Source organism: Stegodyphus dumicola, chromosome 4 (genome assembly GCF_044657685.1).
Source record: "Stegodyphus dumicola isolate Sdum_Otavi_A_Nest chromosome 4, ASM4465768v1".
Classification (NCBI taxonomy): domain Eukaryota; kingdom Metazoa; phylum Arthropoda; class Arachnida; order Araneae; family Eresidae; genus Stegodyphus; species Stegodyphus dumicola.
The window spans coordinates 154,243,026-154,267,121 of record NC_140771.1 but is presented as its reverse complement, the minus strand read 5'-3'; the positions used below and the strand labels follow the sequence as shown (position 1 = coordinate 154,267,121).

General features: G+C 33.7%; 1 protein-coding gene across 2 annotated transcripts in view; it reads right to left on the bottom strand.

Moving 5' to 3' along the window:
• Positions 1 to 24,096, bottom strand: part of LOC118187625 (activating signal cointegrator 1 complex subunit 1) — a 100,414-nt gene that overhangs the window by 40,979 nt on the left and 35,339 nt on the right. For both annotated transcript variants that reach the window (XM_085815620.1, XM_085815621.1), the window contains exons 3-4: positions 21,321 to 21,427; positions 2,027 to 2,205 (exon numbers count right to left, since the gene is read on the bottom strand). In XM_085815620.1, the coding sequence (XP_085671746.1) occupies positions 2,027 to 2,205; positions 21,321 to 21,427 (286 nt within the window). The remainder of the gene's footprint in view (positions 1 to 2,026; positions 2,206 to 21,320; positions 21,428 to 24,096) is intronic.

The following is a 24,096-nucleotide window of genomic DNA, read 5'->3' as shown; positions in this document are numbered from 1 at the left end:
AAAATTCAACCCTAGGCTAACAGTTTTTCATATAGAAATTATGCATATTTCAAAAGGAGATGGAAATAGTCAATCTTTGTTAAGTGACAAATATATTTTGCACAATTTGATATCAGTACACCGCTTAAATACATAAAACAAGATACTGATACATGATAAAAACTCAGATCTTTTCACCCGATTTTTTTTTTTTTAAAGGTTTTGAGGCAAGCAAACTCGTTTTGCTGCTTACAGTCACATAAAGTAACACCTCTTTTGGTATATTCAGTAGGTAAGAAAACCCAAAATCTTTCTGATGAAAAGTAAAAGTAAAATCTAAAAAATTTAACAGTAATAGTAATCAACCTACAGAAGCAATTTTTATTTTTTTAAAGAACAAATATTGGTAATTATTGTGCTTATAGATACACCAAATTATAAACACTTGGCTGAAGACATGTAGAAGCAAACTTCCCATTTATAATAAGACAATAAAATAAAATAAAAAAATTTTGCTACTTTTCAATTAATGCATATACTTAATAAAATATCACAGTTTAATACCCCTTCAACAAAGTCACTTATTAGTACATAAGAGATAAGTCTGAATGTGTTAAAAGTCAAGATTTTAAAAGATAGATTGCAATACATTTTTGAAGAAAAAGGTCAGTCATTATACATACAAAAGTTGGCCACTCTTATAATACAGTAGTTATACAACAAAATAAATCAACCTTCTTAGACTGCCTGCTGAGAGCCCTCATTTAGAACAGCTACAGGATTACTACTAATCATAAGGCAGTCAGATATCTGCATGACTGCTAGTCCTCTTTTCAAGTAACTTGGCAGAGACCACTTAAAAGCACCCATGCTGCTTATGTTGGAAGATCCTCTTGACCCCTTAAACCCAATCATGCCACTCAGAAGGTTAAATTAAAAATTCGGTGAACTAACTTGTTTTCACACTGTATGCTGCAGTCATCTTTTCTTAGCTAAAAAATATTCATTTTATAAAACTATACTTGATATTACTGTACTTTACAATGTATTTTAACAAATAGGTTAGAATGAATCATTTGTGTTCAAAAGAGATTAAATAAATTTTCTTAAATAAAGGAGCAGATTGTTAGTTACCTTGAACAGTTTTAAAGATGATACTGGTTTAGCTGTGGATATATGGTTTAACAGCTGAAGACAGACTTAAACTGACAATTTACAACAGTTTCCATAAAAACTTTCCTGAAGCAGACTGCTCTTTCGTGCTCCAATAACATAACATAGCTACCCTAAATAATCTATCACCTACCAGACAAAATTTAAAAAAAAAAAAAAAAATCTCCTTTTAGTGTCAAACATTCATTGTGCTATATATTATAGATAATTATAAATTCACTTGCAAAGAATAGTATTTTCCTGAACAAGGAGTATTCTTGAATTGCAGTGAAATTCTGTCTGGAATTATAGATAGAGGGCAAAGTTCTCTCTAAACATTCAGGCTTTTACTTCATGATAAACTAAGAACCATAGACTGTCAACACACTGAATGCTCATGATGATCCCATCATATTTATATTTCTGTGCTATGCATTTGTTCTAAAAATAATAGTGCATGGAACACTGGAGGAGGTACTAAAACTTCATAATATTACAACAATGTTTACAAAATCTAGTTATAAAAATTATAGCAAATATTTTACTAAATAAAACAAGTATTAAAATGCCAAATAATGTTCAGCAATTAAAATATCTTAAAATAATACAAATATAGTTTTTCAAAATTTGATTGAAATAGAAAAGTTTTGAAATTTTGAATTGAAGATCAAAATTTGACTGAAACAGAAAAGACTGATTTAAAGTTCTATAAAAATTATTAAAACATTTTTACATGTATTAAATCTATACACTAGAGTTTCACTGATGATGGGTTAAATGATGCTATTGAATGTACATGCATTTTAAACACATCAGTTACAAATTAAAATTTTTTATCTGAAAATCCATTTCTTTACAAAAATATACATTGAACACAAATGAGAAATTATCTTACTTTTTGACAAGTTGATAGAATAGTCTCTCGAAACTTTATAAAATATTCTTGGATATTTTTGCTGTTTATTGGTAAAGAGATGAAATGTGTTTGATCCCCATACCAACGAGAACTGGAAATAATACTTTCAATTCTATAGTAGGCAGCTCCAACAACTCTTTTAGTTTCACCAGTTATTGCTACAAAAAAATTATACAATAAAAACAGAAGTGAAAAAATTATTTATTTTCATAAAAATGATTTTTAACTATTTGGAAATAAATTTCTTTTAACGGAAGTTAAAAAAAGGCTTCTACAATTTTTTTTTTTTTTTAGTCCTTGGATTTAACAACAAATTTCAATGACATTAAAATAAAGCTGAATCTATTTAGAGAAGGTTAAGATCATTAATTTATATGCTTCTTTTCAGAACTGCATAAAACTAATACATACAAATTGATTTTTTACATTTATTACATAAGAAAAAGAAAGAAGCTCAAATATATGCAATGATTTAAACTCAAATAAAACTGGTAATAAATAATCACATTTAAAGTGTTTTCAATGTAACTGGTAAAGTCAAATTTCAACACATCTCTTCATGCAATACAGTTTTGCAGACAATGCATTTCCCTTTCATAAATAATGTGTATGAGAATAAATTATAATTTGAGAAATTCCATAAATGTTATCTTTGTATCTCAGTAATAACATATTAGAAATAATGGGATTAATTATTAATAATAATCAAATTTAACTGCAGCATTTACTTGAAAAGAAAGTTAGACTATTTTAAATCAAGTTCTTTAGTGAAAAATACTGTTCATCCAACATTTAAAATTGGTAAATTGAAATCTACAAGGTCAAAGTCACTATACTCTCCATTTAATCTCAAATGAACATTCAGAAAAAACATTTAGAATTAGAAAATGTATGTAAAACACAAAAATACATTTGGAACACAGTACTACAGAAAATACTGTTACAAAATGCCCAGCCGCAGTAACATAGCTTCCCCGCAAAGTGCGTTTAATGTTGCCGTAAAATGGCAAAGTTAGACTATTTTAAATCAAGTTCTTTAGTGAAAAATACTGTTCATCCAACATTTAAAATTGGTAAATTGAAATCTACAAGGTCAAAGTCACTATACTCTCCATTTAATCTCAAATGAACATTCAGAAAAAACATTTAGAATTAGAAAATATATGTAAAACACAAAAATACATGTGGAACACAGTACTACAAAAAATACTGTTACAAAATGCCCAGCCGCAGTAACATAGCTTCCCCGCAAAGTGCGTTTAACGTTGCCGTAAAATGGCAAGGAGAGGCAGGGTTGTCAGATTTGGTGCAAAGTTGCCCATTTGGTGACAAAATAGCCAATATATCATAGACGGATGGAGAACATTTTAGAACAAATTCTTACCGGTTTGGCCCAAAATGTTCTTGAAGGCAGGCCAAAAGCTTTATATAAACCCTGCATGTACATAGAGTAGCTTGAGGATATCATGCATCGTTAAGTGATCCCCAGTTAATGCATTGCAAGAGTATATCGTCAATATTTATCTTCAGTGTGTTCAGCTCCGAGAGCGATAGACCGAGTTGAGAGCTGTATTTAGTGCTTTGTTGTGAAGACAGCTTCACCGTCATAGCTTGATAGCTGTGTTGCTGATTGTTTCAGCATGTTTGTCATAGTTTCTCAATGACTGTAAATGAGTTTTTGGAACTGTTCCGAGTAATACTGTCTAATAAGTTTTGCTTTGATTCTTCATCAAGTCTTGTAAGTCACTTCAAATCCATGGACCCGTAGAAATGTAACAATACATTTGGAGTGACCTTTTAATATGAATTCAGTACACAAAAGCTTCTTCTATAACTATGAAAATACAGACTATCTAACATAATTTTGATATAAAATCTATTTATAATATATATACAGTACCTGCCACATATTACGTTCATGAGGCTGCTCCAGTCGAGCCCCAATTTCCAGGAACCAAGCCATATACATAATCAGTAGTGAAACTGCTAATTTATTAAATTCATCTCAGCCATTTATTAAATACAAATTAGCATAAGGCTGAATTCTTCAGTGCCAGAATATCCTAACTGTAGTTATCAAAACTTTTTATAGTTCATCTGTTAAACATACTGTGCACTATCTTTTTTTTTTTTTTTTTTTTTTGTGAGATGCCTTTACAGTGGTGCCCAGAACTGTTGCACTTTTATAAAAGTCAAACGCTATTCAAAAAAAGAAAATTTTCATAACACTGTCAGGGCATAACGGAGAGTGTGTAGAATGAAGATTAGTTTCTGGCTTAAAACTGATTGTCAGCACCCTTATGCCAATCCAGTATTTAACATGAAGGTCTACGTACACTTTCCAATTTTTGTTTGATTAATCAAGCTAGGGATGAAATAAACCTTTGGCAACTGTATGAGGAATGAGAACTTAACCACTTTTATCTAGAAGAAATCTCAGAGGAATTGCAAACTATGGCTCATGTTTCAGATATCAGCGAGGAAAGTTATGAAAATTCATCTTTAGAATATGTGTTAATTCACAATAATATTGAAACAACATATATAAATCTGACTATGAAAGTTTTATAAGAATTGACAGCAAATGTGATACAGAAAAAAGTGATGACATTCCATTATTAGGTGACTCTAGAAAAGCACTGCAAACTCCAAGACAAATTCTTGAACTGAAAGTTGTTGATCAAAAAAGGTATCAGCAGTTTTACAAAACTGAGAATGCAACTGAAAAATTGTTGTTGAACAATATGAAACAAACACTGATAGAACAGTTGTTTGTATGACAAAAACTCATCAAGAATGTTATGAAAATATTTTTATGAAAAATGTTATAATGAATTCTAAAAGTGCATAAATAGTTTAATTTTAGTACTCGTTTTAATTATTATTTTATGAACAATTAATGAAACTGTGGGTAGTTATTATTTTACTTGACATGTTTAAAACTGATATAACAGTTTACAATACACTAATCACTACCTATTAAACTCACCCACTTAATAAATTCAACTATATTTGGGTCGCCCAGATGATATAGTGGTTAGGAGAGCCTACTACAGTACTGAAGGGTCCAGGTTCGAATCCCGGGTAAGGAATGGATGTTTGTAAATGTTATAGTGTTGGTGCAGCATGGCCGTGCTCTAAATATGCAGTGACCCGAAAGTCCTCTCGTGTGGATTGGTGGGAGGTCCATGGATTTCTCCCTCAAAATTGGGGGTGAAAAATAGAAGTCCAATTTCTCTTCGAAGTAGGCTCTGGCAAACATTGTTTCATGTAATATGGACAAGACAACAACAAATTTATTTGGAATGGAAGTTATTTTAATTAGTGGTGAGTACTGTCTCTCTCTCTCTGTATGTGTATATATACATATATACGAAAGTTGCAAGACAACATGAATTAGAGAGACCTTAGTGAAATTACGTTTATAGTCTCAATTATTGTTGTTTGACAGAACGCACTACATGTATTAACTTAATTCGGGATTTGAGCTGCTTTTCCCTTGATAAATCCGGCTGAAACCTCGAGTTCAGTTATTTACCATTTTTATTGCAATTTTTTGTACATATTTACTGTGTATTTGAAATGTATTTAATTTTTACACAAGTTTTTTTTTTTTTTTTTTGAAATTATTTGTGCGTTAAAATCTCTTAATTTTTTTTCACCCTTTTTGATTTTGAAGTCATCTCGATTTGTAATTTTTACATTTAGTATTTATGAGATAGCTTTTACTACTTTAATAATGTTTCTAGTTATTACATGATTTTACATTTTTGCTAAGGAACTATAGTGTCAGATGTATTTTTTAGCATTAGCTCTTAAACATTTCTCTTATAAAAATATATATATATACATATTATGATAGTTCTAAATTTCTTACTTCATTTCTTTAATGATAATTTTTTTGCAGCATAATGCACGGAAATACTAGGCAAGTTCATGTTTTGTTTTGAAAAGAACTGTTTTGTAATTATATACATATTTTAAGAAGATATAACAAAGTAGTCAAAAAGTGCTTTACAAAAATAAAAGAAAGAAAAAATTGAGACTAAAATTAGCACCTTGAGCTACTAAATTTTAAAAATTAATTCAATTATGTAGGGAATTTAAAACCTAACAAAAGCTGCTTAAATATTTGAAAGTATCCTATCCTTTTCCAGAAACACGTTGCAAAAATGAAATACTTTAAAATAAGACAATCATGTCCAAATATTTTACTATGGGAAAAATACAGAGTACAATTTTTTTTTTTTTTTGTTAATCTCCTCTGTTTAAAGCTTCAAACAGAACTTGTCAAAGGAAAAGTGTTTCGAAGCTTCAAACTAAGTTGACCAAGTAGAAAAATGTTAACATGTTTCGCTCTAATAAATTCACTGAGACTTCAAACCATTTTAATTAAACTTAATATTTTTTAAAAACTCATTAAATTAAAGTCTCATTAAATTGATTTCTTTTTCCTACATGTCTTCGTTTTCTATGCCACATAATGTACAACTTTCAATGTTTTTAACTGGTTACCTCTGACTATGCCCCCCCATTGTGCCCCCTTATTTCTGAAATCCTCCATTGGCATAGCAACAAGAACAGCTGGCTAGTTTCAGGTTTTGAAGACCCTTGCTATTGGCTGAAGTAGACTGTTTCAAATTTCTGGTAGCCCTTTTGTTAGGTTCGTTCGAAATTTAGCAACCTTTACACGTCCAAAATGTTCAAAGCTTAATTGCTGCCAAATTAAGCTTTGAAAATTTCAGCTCAATTTCAAAGCTTAATTGAGTTTATGTTGACTGAAAGGTATGATTTTAAGTTCCATCTTTAACTGTTTTAACCTTCTGGCTGATCATCCCACGATTTTCACTGGCAACTGAAACGTAGCAAAATTTTCTCATCCCGCAATTTCCATGGGCATAAGTTTTTCTTCCTTTATTGAGGAGCGCATCCCGTTTTTTCCCCGTTTAACCATTGAAATAAATTATATAAAGTATTAGGTGTTTAGTTTACGTTTTGGCCAACAGATATCGTTAGTTGTCTACTAAATTGCGGCATTTGAAGGCACGGGTATTAGCGCTCAAATTTCACTTTTTGCTGCTTTTTTTCTTACAGAAATGGCTGCTAGAAAACGTTCAGCAATTATCTTGATTATTTAATTAAATTATTGAATTACTGATTACATTAGTAATTATATTGATTATTAATTAGCTTTATTGAATTTGGTGCAAAGACTGTGAAGTTTGAACTCTATCATACTAAACTGCATTTTTAAGGTATTTTCCCCTCAGCGCTTTATATTTTCTTAAATTTTATACATTTTACTTTTTTATATTATGCAATAAATGGAAATTAACTGTAATTCGACTGAAATTTATTTTAAAAAAAGGATTTTTTTTGTGTGTGATAACATCTGAAATTGCTTTTCTGGCAACTTAGTTTCTCATGATAAAATCTATATAAAAAATATTTTCTAGAAAGAAAAAGTGCATTTTTCAATTCTCCTATATATATAGATTTAAAATACGCACAAAAAAAAAAAAAAAAAAAGGGGGGGGGGGCAATTTTGGAAGCGATTTTGGTCTACAAATTGAGCAGTCAGAGAGTTAAGCATTTTTTTTTCTTTTTTGAGCATAATTGCTCCTTTTTATTTACTTTAACAAGATTTTAAAGGGAAAAGTTTTTTAATTCTCATAGTTGAGTCAGCCCTTGTTTTTTACTTTTACACAGGGCTTTCAAATTAATTTTAATATCTGAAAATTGTTTGATTATTTTAATTCTTTTGCATTTTCCCTGCGATTTGATTGTTAACCTTTTTGGCCTTTTATGTTTCTTGATTTTTATATTTTAAATTTTATAATTTCTGTAGTAATTACTTTAAGATTTTTTTTGCATTATGTGGCATAGAAAAGGAAAGCAAGTTGGTTGGTTTTTTAAATGGCACAAAACCTCGAGGGTTATTTTGCGCCAGATAAATGGTGAGTAAAATTCAAGATGCATAAACACACTGGGTCAAGTGAATTGATAAAATGAATCTGAAATGCTGATGAAGGCATGGAGAAATGACTTTAAAATATCCAGGCAGAAATGACTGAAAAATGCTCTAGCAACAGGTAGAGCAGGATAAAATGTAGTTCAAATCATACAGTAAAAGGAGATGTCTTTTAAAAACTTATGAGGTTGATGTGAGGGTTTCTTCTAATGAGATCTGTTAAGTTAACATTCGTAAAAATAAAATTCACATTTCTGACTAAAAGCAGGACAGCAGGTTAAAATGTGATTGACTGAAACGGAAACATTGCAAGTGCCACAAATAGGCTCATTATCCCCTGTCAAGAGGTACTGATGTGTCAGTCTGCAATGACCAATTCGCAAGCGAGTCAGTAGTACATCCTCCTTCCGATTCCCATTCGACTCCCAGTACTCCAAATTGGGTTTTACCTGTCTTAATTTGTTCAGAGTTTGGCATTTCCAGAATTCTTGCCACCTGAACAACACCTTTGTTCTAACGTAATTCCGTATGTCTGTAAAAGGGACATCAATTTCTGAGGTAATATCAGCAGATTTTGCTGCGATATCGGCGAGTTCATTGCCTTTGATGCCAGCGTGTCCAGGCACCCAGCAGTACGGAATATAATAACCTGCATTTCTCAAATGGAGGTGTGCCTTTAAAATTTCTAAAACCAAAGTGTGGCTGGTATTAGTATTTATTGATTCAAGAGCACTCAGAGAGTCAGAGTAGATGATGAACTTTCTGTTATTCTGCCAAGAGATAAAGATTAAGGAATTCAAAATGGCAAAAGTTTCCGCAGTAAAGACAGATGCAGCCTTATGAAGTTTACTACTTTTTATTTCTTTATCACAAACAAAAGCTGCCCCGACATGATCATGATTCTTTGAGCCATCAGCAACAATTGCTTTGTAGTTAGAATAACTGCTTCTATGGTCTAGGAAAATTTGTTGGTATTGGATATCATTGGTACTGCTCTTCTTTAGTTCACCAAAAATGTTAAGTAGGTGAATGTTCACTTCTTGCCAGGGAGCAATACCGAAAAGGTCAAAGCTTTTGGGATGCAGATCATTTAGGTTGAATTCTTCAATCAGTGGGTGAATACGAAGATTAAAAGGTGGGATACATGAAGTACGGGCATGGTAAAGACGGCAGTACTGATCGGATGTCGTGAGTTTGACAGGATGTTCGGCCTGTGACATTACCGTAATTTCCGGAAGAAACGCCGCGGCGTTTACGTGTTTAAAACTTAAATTTTCAGCGGGTGCAGCGTTTCTACCCATGCGGCGTTTAGGTGCACTAAAAATAAAATATTTCCTATGATGGTCATTGTACATAGTTTGGATGGCCTTGTGCATAGACTGGTGCTGTTCCCACACAAAAGACCACTCAGTTGCTTTTTGCGAACGTTATTTTGTTTACATTCTTTCCCTTGAATGGACCTACATGCCTTATTCACCCTAAACGAGATCTCAGAACAATAACATTCTTCCCCCTTTCAAATCAACATTCTCATCAGTTTGAACAGTCTCTCTCCTCTGCCATTTGATGAATCTTCCAGGACCCATCCTCTCCCCACCCCTGCCTTTTCTGCAATTTTTTTCAAAAGCGGACACGACTCCACCTGCCTCGCAATAACGAACTCTGACATATTTCCCCTTCAGTATGAATGGATTTTTCTTGGCATTCTGCCAAATACAGATCCCATCAGTTTGAGTACAAGTACTTGTTGATAGTTTTTAAGTAAGAAGGGAGCGGAAATTTTTTGAAAATGTCTCTAAACGGCACGGAAGCTATACATTTCTTACCTTTAATTTATTTTTGAGTTATGGTTTCATTTCATGCATTTTTCTTAACTGGTATGTCATATATATATCAGGACTTAGGTTGAGTTTTTGCATCTATACAGCCCACAACGTTGTCACGCGCAATTTAATCTATTGCGGCGTTTACGCTGATGCGGCGTTTCTGTGTAATTTTAATTTTTTCCCGCCATTGTTCTCGAGTGCGCCGTTTACACTGATGCGGCCTTTCTTCCGGAAATTATGGTACTTTATAATGAAGATCAATGGACAACTGCTTATGTCTGAATTCCAAAGATGGTTCAAAACAGATGGCATATAAACTTTGGACTGGAGATGTTCTGAAGGCTCCACAGCAAATACATAGCACTTGATGGTGGACTGGATCCAATTTCAGGAGCACAGAAGGTCTTGCTGATCCGTAGATAACACAGCCATAGTCAAGTTTGGAACAGATTAAAGCTCTATAAATGCGGAGCATATAATAACGTTCTGCTCCCCATGAGGTATTGGCCAGGACTTTCAGTATGTTGAGAGCTTTACCACACTTTTTCTTTAGATTTAGGATATGCAGAAGGAAAGTGAGCTTTCTGTCAAAGATAACTCCAAAGAATTTTGCTTCTGGCTCAACGCGGATCAAAGAGCCGTCAAGATGCAGCTCTGGATCAGGATGTAGATTTCTTTTGCGACAGAAGTGCACACGCAGACTGTCTTCTGACTAGAAAATTAAAAACCATTGTTGTTGGACCACTTTATGATTCTATTTAGAGCAATTTGTAGTTGTCTCTCAATGTATCTCATAACCTGACCATGACAATAGGTCATCAGATCATCAACATACAGGGAACCATGCACTGTGGGAGGAAGTTCTCTTAAAATGGAATTAATTTTCAGGCTGAAAAGAGTGACACTGAACACTGAACCTTGTGGTACACCTTCAGGATTAGTAGCTACATTTTAGTTAAAAAAATAAGCTTTTCAAGCACATTTTAAGGAAAAAAATAAGCATCTGTCCAATTACATTATACACAACTGCCTACCCTTAAAAGAAAAATTAGACTTGTAATTAAATATGAGAACAGTATTTATTAAGAGAGATTGAGTATTAATCAACCATGGAAAACAATTACTTTTTTTAAATAACAGTTCAATTTACAGAACTATTTATAATGAGGGGGGAAAAAACGATGCAAAACTAAATTATATTACAAGATTTAATGATGAAATTTCAGTTCAAAATAGAGAAAATAAATAATAATAAGCCATATTTCTTATATTCGCTTGGCACCTAATAAGAAATTCAATTTATTTTTCCACTCATATTAATATTTAAATAATTTAACTTAAGTCAAAATTCTGAAAATTTTCTAAATTAAATATGAGAGATTCAGTAAAATTCTATAAATTTTCATTGTATAACAGTTTTCCCTTAACAGATATTGCAAGTTAAATAATTTAAGTAAAAATAAGTAAAAAGAGGAACATTTCTGAAATCAGAAGACGGGAAATTGCTTCATGCAGTCACCCTTTAACAGTAAAAGCTTTACTAACCCGTATACTCGGAAATTGCCGAATATCTGAAAATTCCGGATAGTCGAGTGAAACTAGAAAAAGAGGGGGTAGATTGCAGCCTTTCTTTAGATTTTTCGGCTAAATAATGCTTTTGACCTTTCGATATGTGCATCATATAAAAATAGCCCAACTGAACAGAAAAATATTCTGCTTAGCAAGTTCTTTTAAGTGCTCATTAACAAATCTCAGACTGAACATCAAAATTAATTATCTTTGAAAAATATCGCAAATGTTATTACACAATACGGTAAGCCTTAATTCTTCCGTACGTGATATTACACAACCGGAATGAACAGTTACTGGTATTCGTAGAATAAAGAACTAAATAAAGGAAAAGAGATTTACCCACCTGAGGTGTTTTTCATTCTAATTCTGAACAGACTGTGTTAAATTTCTGGAATTATTCTTCACTTGGGTTGGCACACCGCAGAACTTTCAGTCCTAATCAATCCAGATTGGAAAGTGACAAAAAAAAAAAAAAAAAAAAAAAAAAAAAAAAAAAAAAAAGTCCATTGCTTGTTTTGCTGCGAACTGTAACGGTTTCAATATTTGAGATTAAGCGGAGAAAGGAAAGGACCTCCCAACTTTCATAATGTATAATGCATTGGGAAAAAAAAAAAGAGAGAGAGAGAGAAAAATTATTATGACTATTCGATTACTTTAACTTTATTTAAGAATTCAGAATATTATTCCTTAGAAAGCTAATCTGTGTTAAAACAGACTTACCCATTTTTGAAGTTTATCTATACTTCAGCAGTTACTGTAACTATATTATTATAAATATTCATATATGCTCATAATATAAGCATAACGATCACAATAAACATGAATATGAACTGACCACACGGAACGAGAATGCAAATTATTAAAATCTTGATAGAAATTCAAATGTGTGTAGTCTTGGGTGGAAGGAAAAGAATACGGAATGTATTGGAATTTTCTACCGCTTTCACATTTTTTTGACAAATAGAACAACGTGCACCAAAGTCTGTACTCGCGTGAACCAACGGTTACGTTAATCAGAGAAAAGGGCAAAAAGCTTTTTCTGGGAATATGAGTCACCATCTGACGTTCTATATAAAGAAGAAAAGTTGTTTATTTAGTTTCGGCTTTAGTACGGGGAAAAAATGCACATTCCTAAAAAAAAAAAAAAAAACACCCCACTAAAAGCCCAAAAAATAAGTGCTTTAGAGAAAAAGTAAGCACCTATAAGGGCCCTTATATTTTATTTTCAAATATAAGGACTTATAAGAACTTATAAGGACCGCTGCGAACCCTGTTCTTGTTGTACAAATACTTGAGAAAGCAACGAACCAATCTTGACTTGGAAAGTGCGGTCCTTCAAAAAGTTTTGAATAAAGATGGGTAAATTACCTCACAATCCAGTGCTGTACAGGTCATGAAGAGTTCCATGCCGCCAAGTTCTATCGTATACCCTTTCCATGTCAAAGAAGATTGAAACCACGTGATTTCTTTTCACACATGCATTGCATACTGCGGTTTCTAAAAACAGGGCATTATCAAGTGAAGATCTTCCCTTACGGAAACCACTTTGGTAAGGCGATAGGCAATGATTAGTCTCCAGATAGTAGGTGAGATGGTGATTTACCATTTTTTCCATTATCTTGCAAAGGCAGCTAGTGAGCGCGATGGGGCGATAATTTAAAGGATTTTACGTGTCCTTGCCGGGTTTTACTATAGGAATATCAAAGGCTCTGCCCCAGGCCGTAGGAAAAATTTGTTCCTTACATATCTTATTATAAAGAGCAAGAAGGACCACTAGAGATTCATAGGGCAGGTGCTTTATCGTCAAATAACTTATGCCATCAGGACCAGGGCAAGTCCTATCCGTGCGAGATATTACATTTCTTAATTCAAACATGGTGAGATCTTTATTATAAGATTCTGCATTAGGATGAGAAAAGTCGGTTTGAATCCTTTCCAAGCGCATCTTTGTGGGCAGAAACTCTTTTGAGTTATTGCTACTGCCAGATACAGCAGCAAATGCATCACCTAAAGCATCGGCTAATTCTTCTCTAGTGCTTATCAACTTTCCACCTTTTTCTAGAACAGAAAAGGAATAATCATTATAGAGTCCAGAGGCTTTGCGGACTCTTTCCCAAACCTGTTTGCTGACATTGAGGACGTAATAGTGGACACATAGGCTGCCCATGATTTTCTCTGACTTTGCCGCCTCACTTTTCTTGCATTTCACCTTAGCTTTTTTAAAGGCAAGGATATTTTCCAGTCTTGGATATTGGCGAAAGATACGCCAAGCTTCCTTTTGCTCTCTCGACGTTTCATGACGATCATTGTTCCACCAGGGTTTAGGGAACTTTGTCGAGGACTTCGGAATACAGAGTTCAGCTGCTTGTACAATAGTATCAGAGATCATTTTTACTGCTGTATTAATGTCCACATCGTTGACCATTTCTTCAGTCAGCACAGCACAAGATTCAAAAAGATCCCAATCAGTTTTATCGTAAAGTAAGCGTGGTTGTCTTGAGATCTTTGATTTCCCTGTAATATTTACAAGGACTGGGAAGTGGTCACTATCATAGAGATTCTTCCCTACACTGAAAGAGAAGAAAGGCAGTAGAGATGGAGAACAAACTTCCATTAATTGTTCGATCTGCCGGCCCCTTGAATAAGTGTCCCTACTTCCTTGTAATGTACTATGGGCAATGAAGTCACCTAAAAGCAATAAAGGTTCTGAGAGCTGCTCTACTATTCTGTCCAACTCTCGCTGATCAATATGCTGATGTGAGGGTAAATAAATGGTGCATACAGAGACTGAAAAGTGTAAATTAATCTGAACCGCCACAGCTTGTAGGGATGGTGTTGGTGTTAAAAAATTTATAAAGCTAACTTTTTAGCCTATCTAATATTCTAACTAAAAATATTTGACAAGAATCCATGTACACAGCGATATATTTTAATTTAAACTGAGAAATGCACAGTCTAGTCTACGAACTTCGCGCACCTCGCTTTAATAAATTAACATAGCAACAATAAATTTTGAAGAATACCATGTACACAGCATCCTGTTTAAACTTTAAAAAAATCTACAAATTCCGCAATCTCAACCAAATAAACTAAATTACAAACAATTCCAAAAACAACAATAACAACAAAAATTCATAGTAAAAAAAAAAAAAAAAAAAACATAACATTCTAGAAAATAAAATGCATTTACCATAATACATTCCTGAATAAAATTTCGCCAGTCACACAATGTCTCTGAACAAAAGTGCTGCAAATCCACACAAGAACTATCAGAAACGCCCTTCTTCGTCGGAGTTCTCATAGCAGCTCTACATTTTGGACTCTCTTTTAAAAGTCGCACAAAAATTCCAAAAATATACTTCAATCCTCATAAACGCACCCGTGAACAAAAGACTCTTTAGCAACTCCAACATCGTACCTTTTAATACTAAATTTACTTTCCATACAATCTAAAATATGCGATTGAAATCTTCCCACCACATCTATCATTGCAACGTAGGCCATTTTAAAACACGCACGACACGAACCAACAAGCAATTAATTATGGCAAAGCACACTAGGGTTATCTGCCTAAGGGGAGGGATGCCTACATGGAGGACTTTCTAAGGAAAACTGGCTCATATACACGTTACACACATGGAGAAAACCCCAAAAACATCCATGCAGCCAGCCCGATCACGGGATTCGAACCTCGGACCGAACTACCAGTGTTCAGCGACTTTACCGCTCGGCTGCTCAGCTTGTAGGAAGGTCGACAAAGGGAGATCAATGTATGGGTGATTGTGGGCGGTGATAAGGCCCACACCACCACAGGCACGATTCCCAGATGGGTTGTCCTTTCTTACTGTTGTATATCTCCGTATCTTAGCATGTCTGCTTGGTTTTAACAAGGTTTCCTGAAATGCAAGGCAGGCAGGTTGATGCATGTTTATTAAATCCTTGATGTTATCCAGGTTTTGACGGAAACCTCAGCAATTCCACAAAATAGATGTACCCATTATGGATGCTTGTTTTGGCGGTGTTGGTGTTTTGACTTTCGAGGCAAAAGGTGTTTCGGAAGGGATAACCCTTCTTCAATGTCCATTTCGTCTGAGTCGTCTTTGACTGGGAGTCCTGGGCTTTTGCTTATTTTTCTATTTGATACCATCTGTATGCTTGTTCTGTTGGACATCCTGTTTTCTTTTGGGCACAGTTATCGGCATACTACTTTCAACATCAGGTTTTCCCCCTGATTTTTGGTTTCTAGGATCTTCTGTTTTTGCTAGTTCTTTTTTCTGTGTGGTTACTGTGGTTTGCGTTGATATTGATCTGAATGATTTTGTTGTGGATGCATAAGATTTATTAGATCTTGGCTGGTTAGAGAGAACAAGTCTTTTGGCTTCTGCAAAAGATATCTTTTATGTGACTTTAATGTTTTGAATTTGTTTTTCTGTCTGCCATTTTGGGCATGATCTTGAAAAAGCTGGATGCTCGCCTTTACAGTTTAAACACAAAAGGGCAGCAGAGCAGCCTTCACTAGCATGGCCTACGATGGAACATCAAGCGCACGTGAGGCTACCGCGACAAGAGGTCTTTCCATGTCTAAAGCGCTGACACTGAAAGCAATGCATTGGATTCGGTATATATGGCCTGACTGAACAGTTTAGGTATCCAGCTTTGAAGTTTTTAGGCAGGTTAGGAGACTTGAAAGTACCGTAATTTCGCGCGTATAGTCCACGGACTATCTGTGTTTAAAATGCGAATTTTTGAAGCTGCGGACTATCCACCAGTGCGGATAATACGCTGGTTGTTCATGGTTAAAATCGTTGAAATTTAAAAAACACGCTGTCATGAACTGCCGATGATCAAATATAAAAAAAGCGCGGGATTCTAAGAAAACATTCGTATGTATTGTATCGATAGTAAACCATACAGAATAGTGCAGAACGAATGAGTATTAGCAAGTAGAGCTCCTAAAATCAAGGCTGGCGCATCAAGCGATGCCGGGATTTGAGCCAAAGAAAGTCTTGTATGAGCACTCACTTAGCGCAACCAGAGTCTTGTATCCCAGTATCCTTCGCACTGCTTTAGTGTAACTGCCGGGAGGGGGAAAAGTAGTTGATGCGTCAGCTCGGTTTTTATGAGCCATAGTAGCAAGTACCTGGAGTACGAAAAAAAAGCGTGATTCGTTTACTTATAGCGTGGTTTGGCAACACCGAGTGAGTGGGGTCGAAGGTCACATTTCATTACCACTTATCACGAGGATAGCACGTTGCACAGTATTTTGTCTTTCATCTTCGATAACGTTGATGAAACATCACCAGAGTTTTACTGCTGAGTTAAACTCAAGGTAGTTGAGAATGCTGAAAAAGATGAAAATAGAGAAACGGGCTTTTGTTGGTTTAATCCTAGTATCCGGTGCACACGGGATTTGACTACTTTTGGCGACTTTACGATAAGCAGTGAAAACGGGACATATACGATGAGTAGTTAACGGGTCATTCAAAGAAAATACATAGTTAAACATAGTATATACTATGTATATAGACTATGTGTGTATATACATATACTATGTGTGTATAGTATATATATAGACGTTCTTTGGATCATTTTTGGTATTGGCGATAATTTTCAAAGTCGCGCCAAGGCTGCAACGTATACTAGGATTTTACCCCGTTATTTTGAACTGGACAAGAAAGTGGTGAGAAATTGGCGCAGACAAAAGGATGTTTTTAAAAAGCATGGGAATATTGCCGTATTAAAAAACGTAATTTCGGACGTATAGTCCGCGGACTATCCGGTGGTGTGGACCATCTGACGATTTTTGAAATTTTTTTTATATAAAATCGTGTCTGCGGACTATACATGCGAAATTACGTTAAGTACGACATGTTTAGTGGGAATGAGTTGACCTTTTTTCCCGTATTTTGATCCTACGAGCACCACACACGTTTTGATCTGCCAACTCTTTAACAAATTCCTCTTCAGTTACTGACAGTAAGTCTATTTCAGAGATTACTCCTTGGGACGAATTTAGAGTGTTATGTGTCTTAACTACAATGTTTGCTTGTCCTAATTTAGTTAGTTTCAAAAGACTATTAGACTGCTTTCCAGACACAGTTTCTATCAAAAGGTCTCCAAGATCGAAGTCTCCTAATATTTTTCATTTCTCCTACAGAAGACAAAAGATGTTTGTTTATTAGAAAGGGTGACATTTTTTTCAATTCTTCAGAGCTGGTTATAATTAAGAAACGTGGACAAAGTACATCTGATGCAGTGCTTTCTGTGTTGCTTCTTAGTCTTTTAGTCACAGTCAGAGTATTGGGTACATTGTTGGAGCAGGAAGGTTTCATAGCATTCACATTTAAATGGAGAAACATTCGGGTCCGACCGCCCCACCCACCATGGAGTCCAACAAGGGGATAAAGTTTCCTACGCCAAGGCTAGCTGGACCTATACGCAATCTGAAGTCCCACAGTCGGCTTTCCCAAAAGCAGGTACTCCTAAGAGCTTGTGCCCAAGCCACTGACACAAGGCTAGTGACCAGCCTATTGACACATGTGAGGACAACATGGTGCCTCCTGTTTAACTGAAACAGAGGCTAAAGCAGTGTGCTAGGGACAGTACCTTGTCCCTCACCCACCAGGACCCTCCTTTCCAGTAAAACGGGTCTCCGCGCACGGCAAACACGTGGGTGGTTTTCTCGCCACTCGAAGTACTAGGGACAAGGCAGTTCCAGTTTCTTATGACGAGCCCGAACCTTGGAAGAGGAAGAGGTAAAAGGAAAACGGGAAAAGTTGCAGTTAAGAGGAGAGGAGGCAGAAAGGAGAAGAGATCACTGGGGCTCTACCGATCACCGAGATGGTAATCCACTGAAGGATCTTCACCTGCTATGCTTTAGCTGAGCATGTTGAAATGACCTTCACACCTAGGGTGGCCCTAACAGGAGCTATGCTCCCGACGTACTTCGCCGGTTCCGCCCAGTGACACCCCCCTTGCCACGTTGAGGCAGCATAACAGGACTTGGAGGGGCGAAAGCAAGTTGGGAAAAAGAGATAAATTTAATCAGATTTTTAATAAGTTTTTGACAAAACACGTTAACTAGTTTTTCTAGTTGATCACAACTTGGTTTGAGGCTTCAAAACACTTTTCCCTTGACAAGTTCTGTTTGAAGCTTTAAACAGAGGGGATTGACAGAAAATTTTTTTGTACTCAGTTAGAACTGAGATTTATGAGTTCTCAGATGCTATGGAAAAGGCTTATGGTGCTCCTATTTACATCCACTGTATTACTATTGGCAGAAAAATTCTCTCTGAAGATACACCAACTTTGGTTGATAGTCCAATGTAATATTTATTAAAGTTAAATAATCAAACATAACCAATATATCTCTGGTTTTCTTTTTTAAAACAACAAAATGATGAAAAAACAGATTTAAAGCTTTAGTAAACACATATACAGAACAAAATCTTTAATCCGGACTCGTCAGGACTTTGGCGATTCCAGATTAGGGGTTTTTCCGGATTATTGATCATCAATTTAAATCTGGTAAGATGGCATGCAGAAATTATAAAATTAAAAATATGAAACCATAATTTATGAAATAAAAAGCAATTATGATCTAAAGAGTTAAAAATTTACAACAACAAAAAAAAAAAAAAAAAAAAAAAAAAAAAAAAAAAAGCTTAATATTTATTTGTTTACTTTTTTAAACATTTCTTTCAATGTAAGTTGTTTAAGTTGCTTTGTTTTTTTGTGCTAATACTTTCTCTTTAATTCTATAAACAGACATAATTTCTTGTTCAGTTACAAAGTTCCACTGTTCAAGTCCTGTAATTGCTGTGCCGAGAATATGGACTAACTTGTCAATCGCAATTTTACTAAAACTCTCTGTCACTTTCTTCATGCCTTTATACATTTTTTGCAGCAATTCCACTTTTTGTTTGATGGACATCGAAACATGCTTTTGCTTTGTAGATCCTTTGGCAGCTCCAGAATTAGAAACTCTTTTTGACATAATCGAAAGTTCAAGCTTACTTTTTATAAAATTGCTCGAACAGTCTGCAAAAAATAATAAGCTGGATCCAATTAGAAGAATAAGGAACAACGCAATTTGCAACATTAACTGAAAGATAATTAGATAATTTTAGCCTAGCTTATACTGTCCGTTATATATTAAACACACATGCATAAACGTATTATGTGCATGCACAGAAAGTTTGTAGCTTTGAGGTCCGGATTATAGATCATTTCGGATTATGGACATCCGGATTAAAGACTTTGTACTGTAATGAATACCTGATACCACTAATTTCACTTACAGTAACCATTTTAATATTCTGCAAAGGGTTTTGTAATTTTGATGTCTATTTTTTAATCTTCAGTAAATTTGAAATTTCATTTCAATTTAATATTTTCATTTTTATATTTAAAATATTAAAAATTTTTAGAAAGTATATTTTGAAGCTAGTGATAATATGTAGACACAACTTTACATGAGTGTTTTGGCTTTCATGATAATTTTACGTTTTCTTTTACATTTTTATATTATTTCTACACGTCTACATTTATATCATTACTTCTCAAGAATATATGAGGCCAAATTGATAAAATTACAAAATATAAGTCAACTAGAACTTTATTCTTAATTTTTGAATAGGCCGATACAATTTTTTTTCTGATATGTAATGCAAATACAGGTCAAATTGTCATTAAAAATGTTTTGCAATTCATACCTTATATGCAGATGGCACTTGCCTGTTGTAATTTAATAACCAGAGAATGTGACTTAAATAACCTATCAGAACTGAAACAACAATTTGATAATAAATGAAACAACTTGGCAGTAATTCAAGAGGCACCCTAGAATATAGATAAACCGGATTTTTTTTACTTTTTATTGAAGTATAGTTAATTCATTTGTACAGTCAAAGTAGTAATTAAAAGAAGCTGCTAATTTCTTTATCGTTTTTTAATTGCTAAGTTTAAATGAAAGTCCTTTTTTCAAATACAGCACAAAGTCTTTAATCCAGACTCGTCGGGACTTCCGCGATTCCGGATTAGGGGTTTTTCCGGATTATAGATCATCAATTTAAATCTGGTAAGATGGCATGCAGAAATTATAAAATTAAAAATATGAAACCATAATTTATGAAATAAAGAGCAATTATGATCTAAAGGGTATCAAAATTGACAAAAAAAAGCTTAATATTTATTTGTTTACTTTATTAAACATTTCTTTCAATGTAAGTTGTTTAAGTTGCTTTGTTTTATGTGCTAATACTTTCTCTTTAATTCTATAAACAGACATAATTTCTTGTTCAGTTACAAAGTTCCTCTGTTCAAGTCCTGTGCTGTGCCGACACTACCGACTAACTTGTTACTAACCTCTTTGTCACTTTCTTCATACCTTTATCCATTTTATGCAGCAATTCCACTTTTTTTTTTATGGACATTGAAACATGCTTTCGCTTTGTAGATCCTTTGGCAGCTCCAGAATCGGAAACTCTTTTTGACATAATCGAAAGTTCAAGCTTACTTTTTATAAAATTGCTCTAACAGTCTGCAAAAAATAAACTGGATCCAATTAGAAGATTAAGGAACAACACAATCTGCAACATTAACTGAAATAGATAATTAGATAATTTTAGCCTAACTTATACTGTCCGTTATACATTAAACGCGCATGCATAAACGTATTATGCGCATGCGTAAATGCATATGCGCATGCATAAAGGTATTATGCGCATGCGTAAATGCATATGCGCATGCATAAAAGTTTGTAGCTTTGAGGTCCGGATTATAGATCATTCCGGATTATGGACGTCTGGATTAAAGACTTTCTACTGTACCTTAAGTCTGTTCTGTATTATAGCAATACCAGGTAAAAATTGAACTCAGTAATAAATAGCAGTACATAATTTACCAATTTCACTTGTTTGTCTTTCAGCTTTTCTGTTAAGGACTTTAAGTTGGGCTCCAGTTTGTTGCTCAATAGAACTAATTGTTTTATTATGTCTTCCAATTACAAATCTAAAATAGATTAAAACCAAATTAAAAACAATTGCTTCAAACATTTAAACTAATATTAGCATTTAAATCCAGATTAAAGAAGACTTTTGGATACTAACTTCATACATATAAATTTTAATAAAATTCTTATTTTTCAAGATTTACAGATTATAATATATAATAATTCTAAATTATTACACATTATGGTCTCCATCACTATTATTAACGGACACATGGATGGAAAATTCACATAAATATGCCATGGACATTGGAATTTACATTAATTAGTTTATTTTGCAAGATAGATGTTCAACTGACACCATAATGTAAGAACCTTAATTGTTTTTGGGATACAAATATTTAATCAAAATATAAAGCACATTCACAGAAAACACTGTACTATGGTATGGTGATAATTTTTGTGTAAGCTGATAATACTTACGCAATAGCAGCCCCATAAGAATTATCATCATAAATGCACTCAAAACAAAAACAAAAATTTTTTTTACACTCTAATGTTTATTAACAAGAATGGTAAAGGATTAACAAAAGGCATGGTGAAACACAAGAATACTTTTACATTTAATTTTCATGAAATAAATTATATTACAGTAACTTTTGTGTTGAATTTTTAAGCACTAGGCTAAGATAAGAAGATAATTTACAAGATCAAACAAATACAGATAAATTTAAGTTTCTAGAAATCGACAAGCTAATGTTAATTATCTACTGCCCCTTGCGAAAAAACACAATTCTCATCTGGAGGAATAGCAGAAGCCGAAGCTTGAATCACTGAGCATCACCAAATATAAGAGTGAAATATAGATGCCTAGTACCATTGAGATAGAACTCACCATCACAATCAGTACCACATAGGCAAAGTAGATTACACATCCACAATATAGCAACCAATATGTTCAGTAAACATTAAGGCAGAAACAGAATGAATGTCTCACAGCAATGGCACACCTTATTTTTTACATACACATAGCCACAGAAACCTTGGAATCAATTTAACATCTGAAGACTAACTAAGATTTATCAATCTAGCAAATAGACATCAGAATTTAATCCATTTTTTGCATTTCAGTTTCAGTCATTTCCTTATCCTCTCATGGACAAAAATAGCAATCCTGTTAGCACATCCAAATGACATGAAGCGATAAAGAAAAACCCAAATCAAATCAAATCAAATAAGTTATATTTCTTCACATGAAATTAACTCTTTAGTGTTTGTTATGCTATGATTTAAACCAAGGGGAAAAAATGAGAGATAACATATAACCATGAAGTGAGAATTCAGAGTTGTTTTTATGAGCAGAGTTTGGTTTGGTCATTGATTTACCTACCCACCAGAATTTGTAAAATTAAATTGTATTTGTAGAATTTGTAAAATTTGTTTTGTAAAATTAGGTAACTTGATTAGTTGCCATTTTGGTGCTAAGAAAAACTGTCCTGGGCATTTTGTAAGGCAGTTCTGTTGCAGAATATGATTAGATCAACTTCTAATTTTCTCAGCTCTCCTAAAAGCTGTCACTTCTCCTAAAAGATTTAGAGTGGTTCACATTTTGGACACGTGTTTTTCAGTATTATTCGTAAATATCAGTTACCAAATATGGTACTATGTTATTCCATTGACCATGAAAGTTGGCTACCATAGAAATATGGGAGAGGTTGGGGATCTCGTGAAAGTTAAGGCAACTGTTCCTGCAGAATTCTAAAGGAATTGATGTCCCTTTTATAAATAAAAAATAGGTATTCAACTCGCTTCATTTTTTCATAAAAAGGCTTTTGCCTATTTTTACTACTTTGTTAAGCTGTATGATTTTACCAGAAGCTTTGTTTAGAACACTATAAATGTAAACTTTCTGTAGATAGCTACTCCGATCTATTACTACTTTGTCATCCATATTCAGTTGACCATATCTTTTCTCCATTAACATATACTTTTTTTTTTTTTTTTTTTTTTTTGACAGTAGGAATCCATAACATTGAAAACAATCCACTATTTTGTAGAAGCAGGTACCAAATCTTAATTTTTTTTTCTTTTTCAAGATGGAAGAAAAATACACAAACAACAATTAATTTTTATTCCTGTTCATAAGACAAAAGGCAGCTTATCAAGACTTAATTGGTGCTACATGAATGAAATCACATAAATATTTAGGCAGTTGAACAAGCAGTTAATATTTAATGAAAAAATTAAAATAATAGGGCATTCAATATTTTACTGGAAATCTTTTAGCTAAAATCCTACTTTTCATATAGATTGAACTAATTCTGAGTAAGAATGTTACAATCTTCTATAAGAATTCCTTTTAACAGAATTTTCAAAGAAATGTCATGTTTAATTATTCTTTTCTCCAACTCACTCCATAGGATTTAAGTCCGAAGGATATGCAGAATTTTTGATTACTTTAAGTAAAAAATTTACTACAATTGTCATGACCCATGCGAGCAATTAGGGCTGTATGTTTAGGGTCATTATTCTCATAGAACATGAATGCATTTTTGCATTCAAAGTTTTCTTGTAAATGCTTTTTGGGTTTATGAATATTTATATATTTATTGATATAATTTCCTAAAAAAAAAGAAAAGAAAAGAAAATCTCCTATCCCAAAGGCAGTGAAGCATACCCAAACCATTATGTCTTGTGGTGATGGCGATAAGGAGCGCGCCTTGCGCCCTCC